The sequence below is a fragment of the Lactuca saligna genome, chromosome 5 (genome assembly GCF_052625555.1).
Source record: "Lactuca saligna cultivar CGN05327 chromosome 5, ASM5262555v1, whole genome shotgun sequence".
NCBI classification, from domain to species: Eukaryota; Viridiplantae; Streptophyta; class Magnoliopsida; order Asterales; family Asteraceae; genus Lactuca; species Lactuca saligna.
In genome coordinates this window covers 127416247-127437793 of record NC_136421.1, presented here as the reverse complement: position 1 = coordinate 127437793, position 21547 = coordinate 127416247, and the positions used below count along the sequence as shown (strand labels likewise).

Here is a 21547-nt window from a genome sequence, read left to right as displayed (position 1 = left end):
CATTTTTCTACCAAGGGACTTGAACACTTTAACTCCTTAGGGGAGACATACTTTTCCAAACACCTGATACCGCTAGGCCAATAACCATTTTGTAGTGGGATTTAATATTCTGGCTCTAACCAAACTCGGTTTTCTTTATATTCATAGAACCATGGAGCTGCTTCCACCAGTGGCATACAAATAAACCAATTTCAACACCTAGAAAGGTTCCTGGTTCCACTGAATGAGATTAAAATTTCCACCAAAGGATTCAGTCTTGAAACGCATATCGGAGTCGGTGGATACGGTGAAGTCTACAGAGTAGAAATCGCTGAACGTTGGCAAAATGACACAGTTGTCTTAGACCGCATAGATCCCTCCATAGGAGAGGGTAACTTCCGTAATGAGGTCAAGTTGATGTCCACCTTCAAACATGAAAACATCATCACCATCCTTGGCTATTGTAACCAAGGTGATGAGATGATTATAGTTTCTGAATACGTTATCAATAAAAGTCTTGATATGTATCTTGAAAACCCCAATAAGATCAAGTGTATAATATGGCCACAACGTCTGAAGATTTTCTTAGGAGCAGCAAGAGGACTCAAGTACCTTCATTCGAGTCTTGGGGAACACAACATAGTAATACATAGAGACGTGAAAACGCAAATATTTTGTTAGATTCTAATTTGGAAGCAAAAATTTGTGGTTTTGTGTTGTCAATACGAGTTGATCGCAATAAGGTACAAGGCTATGAGCATGTCGCGGGTACACCATTTTACTTGGATCCCATTTACAATGAAAGTGGCATTGTTAAGACAGAATTAGACATTTACTCATTTGTTGTGGTAATGTTTGAAATGTTGAGTGGGATGTTTGCTTATAGTAAGAGGAGCATTGGTGACTCTCAGCCTTAAACGCTCATAAATTTGGTCCGACGATACTATCATGAAGGATTGGAAAACTTAGTTGATCCTCATATAAGAGATCATATTAATATCCATTCTTTTCAAGTGTTCAAGGAAATTGCAAATAGATGCATTAGTCTGAACTTAAAGGAACGACCTACAATGAAAAGGGTCATCAAGAAGATTGAAGAAGCACTTGATATTCAGGTAAGTCTTTTCCTTTAAGTATTTTGAAGGAAATTAATCAATTTGATATGACAAGGAAATTTATTATATCATACAATATGCACTACTAGAAATAGGCTAGTAGGAACACCTCATACAACCTAGTTGAAGAGGAATCTGGTTCAATAAAAAGTTCCTGTTTTGTAATTATCACCAATTTTAGTCTTGTCGTGGGTTATTATCTTTTCAAAATATCCAACTAGATGATTACATATAAAACAATAAGGTTACACCATAAATAGAGAATTCCAAATAATCTCACATCAAAGCCACCATCTATAGATATATATGTGACTAACATGAGATCATGAAACTTGTTCCTATTCTTGCATCCTTTCTATGTCATATATATATATATATATATGTATATATATATATATAGAGAGAGAGAGAGATACATATATATATATATATATATATATATATATATATATATATATATATATATATATATAAACAATAATCAGAACAAGGTAGTGGGATTAAAGTTTTGAAGAAATCAGTTGTGAATTTTTAAGCTATGACAAAAAAAGGCACACCATCTCTAACCAAAGTCAGATTTGTTTATTTTCGCAGAACCATTGAGTAATTTCTAGTATTACCACAGCAAGCCAACAATGTCAAAACCTTGAAAATTTTCTAATCCCACTCAAGGAGATCAAATTGGCAACCAAAGACTTTAGTACTGAAACTCGAATTGGAGATGGTGGATTTGGTGTGGTCTACAAAGGACAACTCTCTACGCGTTGGCAAAATTGCACAGTTGCCATCAAACACCTTGATTCGAAAGGTTACCAAGGAAGAAATGAGTTCCTTATGGAGCTTAAGTTAATTTCTAGCTTCCAACATAGAAACATCATCCCTTTCATTGGTTACTATGATGAAAGCAATGAGATGATTATAGTTAGTGAATATGCTAGTAATGGTAGTCTTGATCATCATCTCGGAGACTCAAATAAGAGGCATTGCCTAACATGGGTACGGCGCCTCAAGATTTGCTTAGGGGCTGCAAGAGGACTGAAGTACCTTCACTCGGGTCTAGGGGAGGACAAGACGGTAATACACAGAGACATCAAGAGCGCAAACATATTGTTATATGAAAACGTTGATGTAAAAGTTTGTGATTTTTTTCTGTCAAAACAAGGCCCAAAAAATCAACAACCTACTCATCTCTATACAAAATCTACGTGTACCAATTTCTACTTAGATCCTATTTACCAAGAAAGTGGCATCCTTTGTAAAGAGTCAGATGTGTACTCTTTTGGTGTGGTATTGTTTGAAATTTTGAGTGGAATAATGGCTTTTGACCGTAGGAGCTTAAGGAACGATAAACCAGAACCATTGATAAATCTTATACGACGATACTACAATGACAGGCTCGAGGAATTAATTGATCCCTTTATTATGGATCAAATTGATAGGCGTTCTTTTCAAACCTTTAAAGAGCTTGCATATTTGTGTATTAGCTACAACTCAAAGGACCGCCCTACAATGGAAACCATCATGGAGAGGATTGAGGATGCAATAGATCTTCAAGGAAGTTCTTTAATTTGATTATTTAGAAGGGATTGTGATTTGAAAATCATAAATAAAAAGTATCATGGAGTATATAACATCATAAATGTTCTAACCTTTTCTTTTTGTTATTATGTATACAATTTTATGAATAACGCTTGAGATATATGAAAGAGTTTAGAAGCCAAATTTGAGTGAATTCGTTCTTAAAATTATAAACATTAACATTTTACAAATATTTGCTATTGTTTATAAGGTCGAATCACAACTACAGTTCTTATAGTATGGGTTCTTGATGATATGGGTTTAGAAAGGTACATTCTATTAACCTGCTTGAGACCTTAAACAACATGCACAAAGCTCTTGTTTGTATTATGAAGACAACACACAAACTTAGAGGAAAGAGAAGAACTCACACGTTTGAAAAACACACACTAAGGGGTTTCTGGTATTGCTGGACTAATAACCTAAACAAAGCATCACACACCTTAAAAACATTACAAGGAACGTGGAGCACTAAACATGGGATTACCCACCACTACTTATAAACCGAAAGAACTAAATAAACAAAGTACTAAAATTAAAATTAATGAAACATACATGTGGGGTCTTCAATGCATAGAAACAAGATGCATAAAGGTATTGTACTTTCAATACTCCCCCTCAACACCGACATCCATCATTCCAATCCTATTAAACAATTCAACTAGCTTCAAGCCAGAAAAGCCATTTGTGAGACAGTCTGCAAGTTGGTTTGAATTTTCAATATACCTCATATCAATTTCCCCTTAAAGTACCATTTCTCTTAGAAAGTTATACTTAACTTCGATGTGTTTTGTTCTAGCATGAAAAGTTGGGTTTTGTGGGAGATGGATTGTTGAAAGACTATCACAATACAATGGTATATTGTAGTTGACTTCTTGATTTAGATTACGCAAAAGCTGCTTTAGCTACACACACTCTTGAGCTGCCATGGTTGCAGCTCTATATTCAGCCTCCGTGGTTGAAAGAGACGTTGTTAACTGTCTCTTGCTGATCCATGATATGGGACTTTTTCCCAACATAAATATGTATCGAGTGGGAGACCTTCGAGTATCGAAATCTCCTGCATAATCTACATTATAGTAGCCACGAAGCATGTAATACTTATCTGCTTTAAATAAGATACTGAAGTTTAGTGTTGACTTGATGTATTTAAGTACTCGAAGGATTGCTTCATGGATATACATTGCTCACAAATCCTATCGATTGATCCGTGTATATAGTGCGGTCTAGATCCCCATAGAGAAAGGCATTACTAACATCCATTTTCCATAACTTCCATTTCTCGATTGATACGAGAGCTAAGATGACCTTCATTGTTGTTAACTTTGCAACGGGATAGAATGTTTCTTCATAATCGAGGCCATATTATTGAGAAAAATTCCATGCAAACAGTCTCACCTTGTATCGATGTATTGATCCATCTACCTTCTGTTTTACCTTGTATACCCACTTGCATAAAATTGGATTTGTACTCCTTGGCTTTAGAGTCAACCCTAAGTTTTGTTTCTTTTTAGATCTTTGAATTCTTCTCTCATGGTTGAGACTCATTCTTATTTAACATTAGCTTGATGGTAGGTTATCGAATCAGTTACATCATCTGCCATAATTGTAGTATTTGTATATTTGTGGTTAGGTCTCCTTACATGAGATTACGTGATACATAGCATGATATATAGCATTTTACAGAATCAGGTTCACAACATTGCAACCCTTTTCCTTCTTTGTCATATCCTACAAATATACATTGAATCACTTTCTTCTCTAACTTCCTGCAAAGATGGTTAAGTATGAAAACATAGCATACACACCCAAAGACCCGGAAGTAACTTACACTAGGCTTTATATTCCAAAGTAGTTCATAGGGAGATGTGAATTAGAGTCCTTGTTGTGGAATTTAATTAATTACATATGCAGCTGTTTGCATGGCTTTAGCCTAAAACCTTCAGGGAACATTTTTATCATGTAAAAGGTTTCTACATACTTCTCCCAGGTTCATGTTATATCTTTCATAGACCCTATTTTATTGGGTTGTATTTGGGTAGGTGAATTGTCTCTTAATCTTATGTTCTTTCAAGTTCTTATTGAACTCAGCTGAGATATACTCACCCGTATTTTCTGATCGTACACACATTACAACATGTTTCAAGTCTCGTTCTACTTCTTCCTTAAATTCTTAGAACTTTTGGAATACACCCAAATAAATCTTGAATATTCATGGATAGAAGTTACTATTTACCTTAAACCTTTGACTGATTGTTGCTTCAAAAATCTAAATACATCAGAATGGAAAAGTTCTAAGGGTTGTTTAGATTGAAACTTCATCTTCCCAATAGGTTGTTGGTGAGATTTTGCATATTGAAACCTATCAAAAATACTTTTCATGTTCACTTCTAATTAAGGTCGCCCGACAACAAGTTTCTTTCTCATCATTATATCCAACTTCTTGTAACTTACATGGCTCATTCACATGTGCCACAGTTTGCTAGTTTGGTTCCTCCTGGTTTTTTCTACATAAGTTGCTTCCGCTGACATGGCATATGTGGATTATGATCGATGCCATTTCAATACATGTGCAGATGGAGTTTCAAATTTCTCGTATATCTTGATATCATTAGGTCCAATAACCACATGATGTCCCGCAGAAGCTAATTGTGAAACTGAAAGCAAAGTTTTCATCATTCTTGGAACATGGTACACCCCAGGTAATGGTATCTCGTGATTGCTTTCTTATGGTGAAAACACAACATCACATATATGGGCTATAGGGAGTTTAGAGTTGTCCGCTATGACCATGAATCTACATCCTTTATATTTGATTGAATCTTGTATCCTTTTCTTTTCTCCTGTCATGTAGTTAGAACACATGGAATCTATGATACCTTCATCTATTTTGTTAGCATTGAGTGCATTGTCTACATTAAATTGAGCCATTAATTCTTCTGTGTCCCAAGGTTCTTCCTCTTAAGTTATTATTGCATTCCATTCTTCTACCAGTTTTGTAGGACATTTTCAAGCACTGTGATTCTTTCCTCTACAATTCTAGCATTTTAAAGAGTATCTTTTGTTGTGGTAACGACCCTTATTTTAATCTCCTTTATTCGGATCACAACCTCTTCCTTGAAAATCAAAGCTTTTAGTATTATCTTTGTAACGACCCATTTTTCACGTCCAAATATTTCATTTTCCAATTAATATTTAGTAAGATCATTTGCAAATAAACATAGACCGATCAAACCATTTCATAAAGATATATTATGTCTGAAAACCAAAACATGTGAGCTATCAAAATATCAGATTATAATCTCAGAACAATCCCATGAATGCGGAAAACAGTGTGTGTGTGTGTGTGTATGATGTGCTGCTACCGCGCCAGCTCCTTCCCCTTCGACGAAGAGGTACCTGAAACCAAAAATGTAAACTGTAAGCACGAAACTTAGTGAGTTCCCCCATCGTACGACATACCATACAATCACACAACGTACATACTGCTAGGCTATTCTGGGGTACCTGACTACCCGGTGCAGCCATTCTGGGGTGCCGACTACCCGTGCGACCATTCTGGGGTGCCATGGTACCCGTGTCAAGCCATTTTGGGGTGCTGAATACCCATCGGTCCTAACAACCGATCCTCAGGGACTATTTCACCCCCTACTGCTACTATCACATATATCATAACATAAACATACTATCAGACATATCTGGGGTGTCCGAACTACCCTTCGGTCCTAACAACCGAACTCGGGGACTGGTCCCCTCCTACTACCTCTATTGCATAAAACATAACAAGCCAGCATGCAAACATATCATCACGTACTGTCAGACGTGTCTGGGGTGTCTGACTACCCTTCGGTCCTAACAACTGACTCTACTACTATCACGTACAACATATCATGCTAGCACATAACATATCAGGTAGTAGTAATCCTAGATGATATCACAAAGACTATTATCTATCATACGAACCCTACTGGTGGGCCGACATTGTGGCCGTAGACCCACCGCAACTGGAAGGTAACTCACCTCAAAGTAGCTGCTGATTTGAGCGGGAACTGACTGTCTACTGCTGCTGCTGCTGTTCCGAAAGTCCTCCAGCTATAGTTCCCACAAAACGCTCAGTCAAACATTGCTAGCTGAACCTAGTGTAAAATGAGCATTTTACCCTTGACCAGGTCAAAGTCCAAGTCAAAGTTAACTTCTAGTTGACCTGACTCCCCGAGTTAGCTTTCCAACTCGTCGAGTCCCTACCCATTCGATTGTCCGTAATCCCGCCTCTACTCTTCGAGTTAGGCATTGACTCGATGAGTTCTCCTTCTAAACTGAGGTCCAAAGGTCCTTCGTCCTATTCGCCGAGTTGTATGAACAACTCGTTGAATTCATCTTCATCCGAAGAACACCCGATGCTGAGACTCGCCGAGTTGTATGAACAACTCGTCGAGTCTGTTCTTGAGGTAAGAAGATGGCCTTGGACTCACCGAGTCAGGGCATTGCCTCGCCGAGTCCCTCCATGGGTGAGTCTGGCTTCCGACTCACTGAGCCCCCCCCCCCCCCCCCCCAAGACTCATGACTCCACTCAGTAAACACGAAAAGGGGGAAAACTCGGGGACTCGCGACTCGACTCGCCGAGTCTGATGAACGACCCGCTGAGTCATTCACATGCAATTACTACATACTCGATTTTGCTTGGATCTAGCTCATGTTATACATAGATCTGGGCTCTTAGGGTAGGTTTTACACGTAAAGTTTCCAACTTTACGTATATACATGCATAGGATGGGGATTTAAGGCTTAATAAAGACTAAAATGGTAGATCTAGGACATTCAAGCCATTTATTTCCATAAAGGCCATGGATCTGAGCTTCTGGAGCTCAAACATGCCTAGATCTAGAGCTTAATCAACTCATTACCATCCCTAATCCATAAACAAGCTTGGAAAATGGCTCAAGAAGGACTTTAATTGTGCCCTAAGGGACTCTTAGCATAAAAACAAAAGGAAACTGAATTATACCTCAAGGAATCTCTGAAATAACACCAAGATATCTGGCCTCCTTCTTCTTCTCTTGATCTACACTCCTTTTCCACTCAAAATCTTCAAGAAATCACACCAAAACACTTAAATTAGCAAAGGAAGGGTTAGGGTTTCGTGAGGGACGTTCTGGTGGTGAATGGCGGCCGACATGAGGCATAATAGGATGCTTAAGTAGGGTGCAAACCCTTGCAATTAGGGTTTCATTCAGACAGTGGGGACTCGCCGAGTCCATAATATGGACTCGCCAAGTCGCCAAGTTAAACGTGCTCAATAACCCGACTCTACTCGGCGAGTCGGACCTACAACTCACCGAGTCCAAGGCAAAAGAAAATACAAAATACTTAGATGAAATTACATACCAAGAACCAGGTGCTACAATCTTTATATCTCTTGACAGTGTGACTCGAAGTGCCCTTGGGCTTTGTTCAACTCTTCTCATCATAAAGAGATTCTTCTAAGGTTTTTTCAATACCTCCCCCTACCTACTTTACTAGAGTTTCTTATGAAGCTAATAGATTTTCGGACTCCGCTAAGGAGGTTTGAGTTGGTCATCCTTGAATTGCTGCTACAAAATTTTGGAATTTAGGCTTCAACCCATGTATAATGACCCTTTTCATTCTAGTTTAACTAATGAGGGCCAAAGGATCTAACTCTCCAATCTCTCTACACATAGCCTTCACTTTATGAAAGTATTGGTGAATCTATAATTCCTTTTGAGCCATTGACAACAAATCATTCTCGAGTATCTTGATTTTTCTATCATTCTTCTTGGAGAACAATGTAAGCATGGTTTCCCATTTTTCTTTTGATGATTTTTTATATGTAATAATGTGGAAAATACCTTATACTCTTAAGGGTACATGCAACCTACTTTGATCTTTTTCATAACTCTATTGAAGCAACATACTATTAAACAACAAAACTTCTAAACCCTAATGGAAATCAAAATTCACAAAAGGAACAATTTACCTATGTTTTGTTATTATAAACAAACCCTTTTGATCTAACTAAATCAATCCAATAGTCTCTTGAAAACTAAATCAAAATTCAGTTTTGGTTTTAGGTACTTCCGCAAGTAAAGGGAAGAGCTTAGGATGATGGCATCGCACACACCATAGGTTCAGTCTTTGTCCTGGGAATTTGTTTTGATTCATAATTTGATTTGATACAGTTTTTGCATGACATTTTATTATGATTTGAGATATTTGACGTATGGTTTTATGATATGACGTTCAGTATATGACTTTTATTAGTATTAAAACAAAATTTTTGGGTTGTATTTTTGGAAGTTACATTTTGTTTAGCCAAGCATGGCTAAACTCAAAGAAACAAAGTTAGTGAAGATTGTACGAAACATTTTACAAGAATCAAGAGGTGAAATGATGAAGTTCTTGAGGGTTCTTGTCCTTCAAAATGCTCCAAAACTCTAGAGAGAATGTCTCCAAATCGGATATTCAAGATAAGGCTAAAGAGGCACACCAACCTTCCCAATATAGAGCTCCAAATAAAATCCAAAATTTTCCCCTGCTGGATTCCACGCGGGCCGCATGAGTGTGACGACTTTTTAGTCTTCTTCAAGTCTTGGCCCCTACAACTATTCCATTGGCCCATTTTGAATCTAATCAGCTTCTAGCCCATTTTTCTTCAAGATTTCATCAACTTGAGCCCAAATTGCCTCTCAAAATCACTCAAAGCTTCCACAAATTCCTGATCATCGATCTCCGCACACTTGAAATTTTTCTCGCGCCTTGTAATTTAAAGTTCAAATCTTTCAAGCCTTCAAGAAATTGACAAGCCCACTCCATGAATCACCTCCATAACTGTCAAGCTCGAAATCCTCATTTCCATTCTAGTCCAATCGCCTCCCAAAAACCTCGCTTCGTTAGTCTCCAAAAAATCTGCAATAATGCTCAGGATACTAGAAAGTACCCAAAATGGTAAAAAAAAATAACAAAAAAGAAAATACGCGTGGAAATTAACTAAAATGCGAATGAATTATGGTAAAATGAACTATAAAAAAGAAGTAAATAAAATGAAGTTATCAAATCACCCCAAGCTTAAACCTTACTTGTCCCCAAGTAATACCAGACTAAAATAAACTCAGGATGAACTATCCTAAGACAAGTAAAAAGAATGGATAGAACCATGGAACCTGGTCACCGTTAGTCAACATGATCAGAATTGATCTTGCTATTATCTCATTACTTTTTCATCCGATGAAAATGGACCAAAAACCACAACTAGGACAACTCCTCTAGGTGAGTAAGGAGGGATGGTCAGTCGCAGCCCCAATGGAATATGCATATAATGAAGAACATCCGTAGTAGGGAGAAAGAAACTGGATGGACTCGTGTGGAGCTCTTATTTAAGTGTACACTCTTATCATGAATGTTGTGTGATCTCATATATGTCGGCCACTCTCAAATGTGATTGGGTTTCATCACTCGGGCACCGTTGTAGGAATCAGTTCACGTAGTGTTGGCCTAAACCTCCCGTAGTATCCGACTCAACAGTCTCCATAAAATCACCAATTTGCAAAAAACAACTCGATCTGTATACAATAAAACATACCTAAGTAAATGAATATCAAACGTCGGGTGACCAAAATGTAGGAAAGTTTGTTTAATAACTGAACCGGTCACCCATCAAAGATAATCGCCGCTTGGAATTTTCTTGAGTGTTTTTCTTTGACTCAATTGGTTCCCAAAATTATGTAAGTGGAACCGAGGGGGGGGGGGGGAATAATATAATCCGAATGGTCTAAATGTGAAAATGACCATATGTCGAGCGTAAAGATGTAAGCTCCTTTTAAAACTTGCAATTTTTCAAAAATAATGAAAATATCTAAATGTGTACTAAAATACTCTCTAAAATCCTAAGAAAATCGCAAAAAAAATGGTGGTGTAAGGAGATCGGATATGGATTGTACTCGGGGACAAGCACCAGTGCTTCATCCTAATGGTTCAAACACGATCAAGTGTGATCTTCTCGGCGGTAGCGACCGTAAGGCTAAGAACATCCATTTCTATAGTATATGCTATAGTTTTTAGTATTGCATATATAATTCGTCATGAAAACTACCTGGCCATGATCACTTACCCCTTCAAGCTTCCAACATTTTGTCCCAAATATGAAATCCCAAACTGTAGCTAATGGTCCCAGTTCGATGGGTGAGATAGCAACAAGATCCTGGACCAATAATGATACAATAACTATGAACCTGTTCCATGGCATCCCAGGAGGTGAGAATAAACAGACAATAAAAATGCATGAATGCTAATGCCCTAGGCTAAATGTTATGCAAAAATAAAAAGGGGAAAAGAAGAAAATCATATATTTTTGGGTTTTTATAAAAACAAAATTAATGCAAATTAGCTTAAAACTAGAATTTTATGCAACCTAATAAAAAAAATGCATGGAAAAGTAAAATAAATGGGAAATGCCCCACCCCAAGATTAACAACAAGCATTGTCCTCAATGCTTAAGCTATGAGCAGAAATTATCTAAATCGGAGGGTCGGGTGGCAGGAAATGTCAGTGGCGATAGTGGTAGTCCCACATATCCCAGACCTGGCGGTAAGTGGGCGGGAAGGACTACTTCAGCCGATCAACACGGGTTACCACGTCTTGGATTGCTATGGTGTTCGCGTGGTTCTAGGTGTCGATGCATTGCACCGAGGAAAACATTATGGCGAATTGGTCAAAGAAGGCAAGGGAAATATGGTGAAACTTTGTGTCCCTTCTGCTACTATTGTGGCTGATACTGGGGATGGTGCTGGTGATCTTCATAATCCACAGGAGGGTAGTTAGATGGAATGACCCAATATTCGGGGTCGGTTGGTTCAAAGGATCTGACATATTCGTGAGGGAGGATCAAGTATGTTTTTTTTCAAGATTCCATGGGACAATCGACCGAATCCCGGATGAATTGCATTCGGCGAAGTGCGTTGATTTCAAGGCTAGAGGAGTCGGAAGCCTTCCTAATTGGAAGAGTGGAGAGATGAAGTTGAAGCAGGGGCCGAGATGCAATAAGGGTGATCAATCCCCCAATGTAGATGTATCCGGCATCCATATTTGTGATGTTGTAACATTTGGTGAAGAAGAAAGTGGTAAAATCCGGTCGAGGGCCATGTTGACAAGTTATGCACCAAAGAAAGAATAATTCCGCCTTTGAAATTTGACCCACTTCGGAGCGGGAAAAAATGGTGCATGTAAGTAATAGATGGGTGGGCGCTAACATGGGTGAATTATTGAGGAGGCCTTGGAAGAAGATGATGAATATTGTAGCTCGTTGGTAATCTGTTGCCAAAAGTGATGCTCGTTGTTGTTTCCGGGCCATGGGTCTTATTGGGAATATGCGTGGTCCACTGGAGTGCCCATCAGGGTGTTCACAACCCAAAATGGTAGGGACCGATTCTCGCTGAGCATTTGGAAGGTGACAGTGTTCGTTTCGTCATCGGGGCAGAATGTAGAAAGGAATTCCAAGGTGGGCTCAACATATGTGGCAGCGCGATTATGAAGGAATTGGCGCCACCCGATGTCGTCGAATAATGCTTGGACCCCTCAAGTACCCCGAGATCATTAAAAGATTCCATGTGGAGGAATTTTGTGGATTTAACTTGACGTTTTTTGGAGGTAAGAAAGTCATAAACCTTGCGGTCCTCACGATTTAGCAAACAAAATGGTGGGTCCTTGGATTTGCCTTTTGACCCAACTTTTGATGAGGAATGTCCGGTTTTGGCACACTTAGACATTGCATTGGGACAAATTTTTGACAATAATAATAATACTCAAATCATACCAAAGACCACACGAGTGATAACACAATTCCAGCAACAAACGGGTATTTAACAAAAAAATAATCAAATTAAGGGAACGAGGGTACCCAATTTTCTTAGAGCCACCAAAAAGATCCTTCGAGACACACCCCAAGCTTATGATATTGCTCCATGATTTACCCTTAAATTTCTAGAATAACTCCCACAAACGAGCTTCAACGTGATTTTCCGGCGACTAGAGTGGCAAAACCCGGAATTTGATGAACATTTTTGGTGAGTTTTTGGGGAAAAATTGGTATATTTAGAAATATCTTGATGAGAGAAGCAAAACCCCGTGCTCGGAATCTCCAATGGTGGTCGGAGTTGGCCGGAAAATGCGAAAGAATGCGGTGGTGGGTGGTAATGGCGCCCGGAATTCCGACCACCGATCAGACCAGATTTTGGGTGCGGTTTGTAGAGCTTAGAAAATAGGAGAGAATGGTTGTGGTTTCATGAGATTCCGACTGGTAGAACTCTGGGAAATTGGATTTTGTTGAGAAGTGGGTTGTGGTGTTCTTGAGCTCTAGAGAGAAAATGGTGGGTTTGTGTAGGGTTAGAATGAAGAAGAAGAAGGCTGGAGTGTTTTAATCTTTGGTCAAGAGATGTCAAACCCAGTCAATGTTTGGTCACTTGATCAAAACTCCTGGTCAAAGAAAGTCAAACGACTTAAAACTTAGTTAGCGACTAACACGCGGGGCGGTTGTGGGTTGCGTGCTAGCCGCCTCTATTGCTCGAAAAGGGACTAAACCCTCTGACTTGTTAGATGAGCATGACAAGGGCCACATGGAGGCTGTGTGACATAATGCGATTGAAAAAAATGCTAAGTTCTTGAATCCCCCTACTCGGGGTAGGCGTGGGCCGCATGCTGGCTACGTCTATTTCACTCGAAATGCACTGACCCCACACATGGGCACAAATTGGGTTGCGTATAAGCCGCACTTGCTGAACGAGATTTGCACCTTTGATGTATGCGGACCGCGGGCTTTCTTACCATTTCTTACGCGGGCCGCGGGCCTTTCTGTGGTTCAAAAAGTTGGGTTTTCCAAAAACTTGATTTTTAGCTCAAAATGATCACCGTTAGGCCCGGTTTCAAAATTTTGACAAGAATTTGCATAAAACAAGGAATAAAGGGTGAACCCTTTTAAAAATTTATTTTCAAAATCCTGAAAACAATTTTTAAAATGATTTATTTGGATTTGGAAAAGGTGAAAGCACAATGCTTTCCAAAAATTCCCTTCTTTAACGTCTTTGGTGAGATGTCTTCCTAGCTTGCTTCAACTCCTCGGGACATCCAAATGGATGATTTCAAGAGCATTAGCATTGAAACCTTCATAGAATGGTTTCAAACAGTGCCCATTGACTTTAAAAATATGTCCCATCTTTTTGCTTTGAATTCCCACCGCTCCATGGTTAAAGGTCTTTATCACAACAAAATGCCCAATCCATCTTGACCTTAGCTTCCCTGGAAATAAATTCAATCGTGAATGTTAAAGTAAGACCCTATGCCCCTGTTCAAAATGCTTCCGAGTGATGGACTTGTCGTGGAAGAGGTTTGTTTTCTCCTTATAAATCCTTGAGTTTTCATAGGAATCATTTCTCAATTCTTCTAGCTCTTGGAGTTGAAGCTTCCTATGTCTCCACGCCTCATCAATATTGTAATTAAATTGATTGACCTCTCAAAATGCACGGTGCTCTAATTCAACGGGTAGATGACATGAATTTCAAAAAACCAACCTTAATGGCGACATTCCTATCGGGGTCTTGTAAGCGGTTCGATAGGCCCATAAGGTATTATTAAGCCTCAAACTCCAATCTTTCCTTGTCGGATTCACTGTATTCTCTAGAATACTCTTCACCTCACAATTTGAAACTTTTGCTTGACCATTCGTTTGAGGGTGGTAGGCGGTTGAAACATGATGGGTCACATTGTACTTCTTCAAAAAAGCCTCCATCATCTTATTATAGAAATGTGTCCCTCGATCACTAATCAATGCCCTAGGCACACCAAACCTCACAAAGACATTAGATTTTAAAAAGTCGATAACTGTTTTGGCATCATCCGATTTTGTGGCTTTAGCCTCAACACATTTTGAGACATAGTCAACCGTGAGTAAGATGTAACCGTTGCCAAATGAGATGGGGAATGGGACCATAAAATCAATCCCCCATACGTCAAAAACTTCACAAACAAGTATGGGATTTTGTGGCATTTTATTTTTTTGTGAAATATTTCCTGTCCTTTGGTAACACTTAGAACTTTTACAAAACATATAACAATCGTGTGACATGGTTGACTAAAATAATCCACACTCAAGAACTTTTCTCAAAGTCCAGCTAGGTCCGAAGTGTCCCCCACAAGCAAATTCATGATAGAATTGCAAAATGTATTGATGTTATTTTTTTGGAGCACACATCGCCTAATGATTTGATCGGGACAATGTTTCCACAAATAAGGTTCATCCCCCACATAGTATTTTACATCACTTTTTAATTTGTCTTTTTGAGCACGTGAGAATGTGTGGTGATACCTTTTTGTGACCTAAAATTTAACGATATCGACATACCAAGGGGTAAATTGAGTAAGGGAAAAGAGATTCTTATCTGGAAATTCGTCCTGTAACGGGAGAGGAGTTTCATTTGAAGTGATACGGCTTAGGTGGTCGGCAACAAGGTCCTCGCAGCAACTATCGTCCCGAATTTCCAAATCAAAATCTTATAACAATAAGATTCACCGGATGAGTCTTGGCTTTGCATCTTTCTTCGTCATCAAGTAGTTGAGAGCCACATGATCCGAATACACTATAACTTTGGTGCCAAGTAGTTATTGCCTAAACTTCTCCAAAGTGAACACTATGTCTAATAGCTCATTCTCCGTGATAGAGTAGTTGGTTTGAGCATTGTCTAGTGTTCTCGATGCATAGTAGATCACATGGGAGGCTCTTCCATTCTTTTGACACAAAAGGACGCCATTAGCATAATTGCTTGCATCACACATGATCTTGAAGTGGAGATCCTAATTTGGTGCTTGTATGATGAGGGCAGATGTAAGCAATTCCTTGAGCTTATCGAAAGAGTCTTTTCACACCTTAGTGAACTCAAAATCAACCTCTGTGTGCAAGAGTTGGCACATTGGTCTTGTTATCTTTGAAAAGTATTTGATGAATCATTGGTTGAAACCTGCATGGCCCAAAAAAGAACGAACTTCCCAAACACAAGTCAGGTAAGGTAAGCTTTGAATAACATGAATTTTGGCCTTATCTACCTCAATTCCTTTTTTAGACACAATGTGACCCAAAATGAGACCTTGAATCACCATAAAATGACATTTCTCAAAATTTAAAACCAAATTCGTTTCAATGCATCTTTTTTAAATTTTGGTGAGATCGGTCAAACATTCTTGAAATGAGTTGCCATATACCGTAAAATCATCCATAAAAACCTTAATTATCTTTTCAACATACACTGAAAAGATACTGACCATACAACGTTGGAAAGTAACCGGGGGATTACACAATCCAAACAGCATTCTCCGGTACGCGAATGTGCCAAATGGAAATGTAAAGGTCATCTTTTCTTGGTCTTTCGGTGCCACCGGGATTTGGTGAAAACCAAAATACCCGTCAAGACAACAATAATGTGATTTCCCAGCGAACCTTTCTAACATTTAGTCAATGAAAGGTAATGGGAAATGATCTTTTCTTGTGCTATCATTGAGTTTGCGGTAGTCAATACATACTCTCCACCCATTTTGCACGCGGGTGGGGACCATCATACCTTTGTTGTTCTCGACCACCGTGATTCCCATCTTCTTTGGTACCACTTGCACTGGACTCACCCACTTGCTATCCAATATTGGATATATCATGCCCGCATCAAGAAGCTTCAACATCTCTTTCTTCACAACTTCCATAATAGGCTGTTTCAATCTTCTTTGTGCGTCCCGGCTTGGCTTGAATTCATCCTCCATCGAGATCTTGTGCATACAAGTATAGGGGCTCAATACCTTAATATCTGCGAGTTTCCAACCCATGGATTCTTTGTGCTCCTTCAACACCTTAAGGAGTTTCTCTTCTTCGCATTCGGTTAAGTGAGTCGAAATAATAACCGGAAGGGTTTCATTCTTTCCTAAATAAGCATACTTTAAGTGTTGAGATAGGACCTTCAGTTCCAATTCGGGTGGTTGAATAAGGGATGGAAACAACTTCGTGTGGGTTGAGGGAGACTGAATATGATTGAAATCAAATCTTGTAGATTTCTTCACCTCTAAATTATTGACCAACCTCTCAACCTCTGGGTCCAAGGAATAAAGCTTTAATTACTCGCTAGCTTCCCACAATCAAAACCTGAAAGACCCCAACTTTTGTATTTTTGAAAGACCCAAACTTTCATATTTCACATTATCATTACTCCAAAACATGATAGTTGCATATTCATAAAAGCAATATTTTACATTGATATAAAGGATTTACAAACTATTGGATACAAACCTTCTATTACCAAGTGTTATATATATATATTACATAACTACCCAAGATATTGTAATTTATACAAACATAAAAAGTAGTACAAATGTACTATTATAAACTATTATACATCTTTCAATAGTATGAAAACATACTAATTATTTATCACCTGCAATTGTTAAACATTGATAGGGTAAGCAGTGACGCTTAGTGAGTTCAAAAATAGATACAATATAATGTTATGCCATATATATACTTCAATGTGGCAAAGCAAAGAGGAACAACAAGATGTATGTGAGATCATGTGACAAGCGTTCATACCAATCAAAGACATTATTCAAAGATATTCTTTTCAATTCTTGATATATATCAATAAAGCTTTTGCCCAAATGGCATAGATGACATACAATTTCTGATTAACATCTTGTTAGATTTCAGGCTTATAGTCCTGTCTAACCATTTGCCAATGCCATAGAATAGAATTCATTCTCTTACGGAGACATGCTCTACATGGCCAGAGGCTACGTACCAATAACAATTTGAATCTAAGTCCTTTCACTAATCACATGGTCAAAGGTATTACAATTGCTATAAACATAGCGAATAACACGAGAAAATAACTCAGAATGATAATACTGAAAAGCACGTAGCACATATAACACATAACATACAATTGTTCCTATATATTGAACTCACCTTAAGTTAACCGGGGGTTGAAATACTAATTTGGACAGCACTTCGGCTTTCAATATGCCTTTCTATGTTGAAAATCGGGAGTTTGTTTGAAAACCGGGCTCTGCGAAGGTAAGGCTTCCAAATCGAAAAGATAAAATTTCCGGGCTTCTTGGGGGTCTCGGGACGTGTTTCGGGTGCTAAAATTGATTTCGGGGCTTTGGGGAAAGTTAATATGAAGAAAATATGGAAAGAGGGGCTAAAAGTGTCAAATTTTCAAAGTTAGTCGGCAAGGTTCGCAGCCTCCCTTTATATAGGGCCGATGCCGAAGTCGGCTGGGAAGGAAGCAGGCAGCGAAGCAGCTCGGTGGCATCAGCAGCGAGGGCGACGCCGCATCTGTGAGGCTCAGACGCGAGGAGTGACGAGGCAGGCGCGAAGACTCGGACGCGAGGAGGCGTGGAGGAGCGAGCTTCGGACACGAAGGCGAGGCGCGTCGGAATTCTATAGGCTCGCACTTTGGTCGAATAGCTGAGCGGCACGCGCCAGACTCCGGAAGCAAGAAGCGAGGCTGTTCGGTCTGGGCCACGTCTCCAGTGACGCACCTGCTTCGTGCGAGGTGACGTGGCCGGTTACTATTCATGCAAAATTTTTTGATTTTCATGCCCCAAACTTCTGAAATCCATAACTTTCGCATACGAGCTCCGTTTTTGACGTTCTTTATATGCGCACATAGCTAGAATTACGCTCTACAACTTTCTTTTAGACTTCGTCGGCTAATTTTGAATTTAATTTTAATATTATTATTTTTAACAGACCAGAATTGGAAAATTCGTTAAAAATTCATAACTTCTTCATCCGACATTCGTTTTCGTCAGACTTTTTACCATTGTACTACATATGACGAGACCTTTGATTCTCATTTAGGATGTATCGGTAAAATATCACTCGATCTAAAATTTGAGTTTTTAGCTGTCTACTGCTAGGTTGAAACTTCGAAAAATCATAACTTCCTCATACGAAGTCATATTTTGGCATTCTTTTTATTGAATTTCTCGGTTTAACGAATAATAAGACTTTCATTTAGATTAATAAGGCTAAAAAGTAGTTTATCAAAAACTCACTTTTTACGTCATTCAGCGCCGTGCCGGTTTTGTCGCGGATCTTCGGTTGGTCATAACTTCTTCGTTGTAACTCAGATTTTGATGAGGTTTTCGCCTACAAATTTCTAACGAGATTCTCTACAACATCAAATAATAAAATTTTACTTATTTAAAATTTCATATTTTCGCTATTTGGCTTTTAATTGGAATCTCATAAGACTTCCAATATTTTCCGAGTGATTCTAAACATAGTTTTACTTCATTTCTAGTAAAAACCATATGTTAGAACTCAACACTCAATTTTACATAATATTTCACAATTTTATTCATTACAAAACACAATTTTAAAAAGTGTATGTTACAAATACCTCCTCCTTTTGAGGATTTCGTCCCCGAAATTACATCGATTAAAATAAATAGGGATATTTTGCTTTTATCTCATTCTTATTCTCCCAAGTATAGTTTGGGCCACGATGGTGTTTCCACTTGACAAGCACCAATTCTACTTCTTTATTGCGTAGCTTAGTTGTTCTTTCATTCACGATTTCTTCAAGCTCTTCTACATATCTTAACTTATTATCCAATTTCACTTCGGATAATGAATCTGTCTCATCGTAGAGGCTGAAGCATTTGAGCAGATAACTTACATAAAACACATCATGAATACCTGCCAAATCTTCAGGCAATTCTAAGCGGTAAGCTTGCTTTCCAATTATCTGGATGATTTTGAAAGGACCAACAAATCTTGGACTCACCTTTCCTTTCTTCCCAAATCGCATAAGGCCTTTCCATGGGGTTATCTTCAGCATCACGAAATCACCCACTTGAAAATCTATAGGTTGTCTTCTCTTTTCCGTATAGGACTTTTGTCGATCTTGGGCCGCTTTCATTCTTTCTCATACGATTTGAATCTTGTTGGTGGTGTCTTGAATCATTTTAGGGCCTCCAAGGATCTTCTATCCTACATAACAGCATACGACATTTGCGACCATATAATGCTTCATATGGTGGCATTTTAATTGAAGTGTGGTAACTGTTATTATACGAAAATTCGACAAGGGGTAAGTATTTATCTCAGTTACCACCGAACTCCAAAACACATTCACGAAGCATATCTTCTACTGTCCGGATTGTTCTCTCTGTCTGACCATTTGTCTGAGGATGATAAGTGGTACTGAGAGCAACTCGAGATCCCAATTTGCGTTGCATACTCGCCCAAAAGTGACAAGTGAAGCGAGTATCACGATCGGAAATGATCTTTAATGGCACACCATGTCTTGCAACAATTTCATCCAAGTATACCTGCGCGTATTTCTCCATTGGAGCTGTTTCACGCATGGCGAGAAAATGTGCACTCTTTGTTAGACGGTCGATAATTACCCAAATGCTATCATTCTGTCTAGCAGTCTTTGGCAATTTGGTAATAAAATCCATGGACAACTCTTCCCACTTCCATACAGGAACACCAAGGCTTTCTAGAGTTCCATAACGCTTTTGGTGTTCTGTTTTGACTTGTAAGCATACTAAGCATTCCTGTACATATCTTCCAATGTCTCTCTTTAATCCAGGCTACCAATAATCATCTCTTACATCATAGTACATTTTACTTGTGCCAGGATGTATTGATAGCTTAGATTTATGAGCTTCATCTAAAATCTTCTGTCTTAATCCACCAATCTTTTGAATCCATAGTCGATTCTTAAATACTTTTAATCCTCGTGGATCATCAAGTAAAACATTGGCATAATGTACCATTCCTTCCTTCTTTACATTTCCTGGCTTTAAGGCTTCAACTTGCCACTTCTCTAGTTCATCAAGAATGGTGAACTTCACCGTAGTGTGAGTAATAGTATAACACATACTATTACGATAAACTTTCCTACTAAGTGCATCTGCAACTACATTAGCCTTTCCAGGATGGTACAGGATTTCACAATCATAGTCCATGATCAGCTCCATGGCTCGTTATTGTCTCATATTCAGAGTTTGTTGACTTAATATATACTTGAGACTCTCGTGGTCGGTAAATAATTAGCATTTCGTACCAAAAAGGTAATATCTCCAAAGTTTTAGGGCAAATACTACTGCAGCGAGTTCAAGATCATGGGTGGGATAATTCTTTTCATAATTTTTCAATTGTCTTGAGGCATAGGCTATCACTTTACCACGCTGCATCAACACACAACCGAGTCCCAATCTTGAAGCATCGCTATATACGGAGAAATCATCATCACCTTCTGGGAGTGATAAGATAGGAGCATGAGTTAAAAGATCTTTTAGAGTTGAGAAAGCTTTTTCTAGATCTTCACCCCATTCGAACTTCACTTCCTTCCGTGTAAGGCTTGTGAGGGGTACGGCTATACGAGAAAAAGTCTTTAATGAATCTCCGGTAATATCCCACGAGACCTAAGAAACTTCGAATTTCGGAAGCATTACGAGGCACTTCCCAATTTTGAATGGCTTCGATTTTGATGGGATTTACAGATACACTGTTACAAGAAATAATATGGCCGAGAAATTGAACTTGGCGAAGCCAAAATTCATATTTCGAGAATTTAGCATAAAGTTTCTCCTTTCGAAGAAGTTCTAAGATTTCACGAATATGAATGGCATGATCGGCTTTAGATTTGGAGTAGATTAGAATATTGTTGATGAATACAATGACAGACTTATCGAGCATTGGGCGGCACACTCGATTCATCATATCCATGAATACGGCAGGAGCATTTGTCAAACCGAATGGCATGACAAGGAATTCAAAATGCCCATAACGAGTACGGAAAGCAGTCTTCGGTACA

General features: G+C 38.7%; 1 protein-coding gene across 1 annotated transcript; it reads left to right on the top strand.

Annotated features, from left to right (window-relative positions):
* Nucleotides 1-1049: 1049 nt before the first annotated feature.
* LOC145045701 (putative receptor-like protein kinase At5g59700) lies at nt 1050-2666 on the top strand. The gene is made up of 2 exons (XM_078994016.1): nt 1050-1094; nt 1767-2666. Exons 1-2 carry the CDS (start codon nt 1050-1052, stop codon nt 2664-2666), a joined length of 945 nt encoding a protein of 314 aa, XP_078850142.1.
* The last annotated feature ends 18881 nt before the right edge of the window (nt 2667-21547 follow it).

Bases quoted from the DNA above. Each gene is read 5' to 3' on its own strand.
- LOC145045701 (XM_078994016.1), top strand. From the start codon at position 1,050: ATGAAAAGGGTCATCAAGAAGATTGAAGAAGCACTTGATATTCAG. The intron at 1,095-1,766 runs GTAAGTCTTTTC...ATCCCACTCAAG, and splicing joins AAGAAGCACTTGATATTCAG to GAGATCAAATTGGCAACCAA.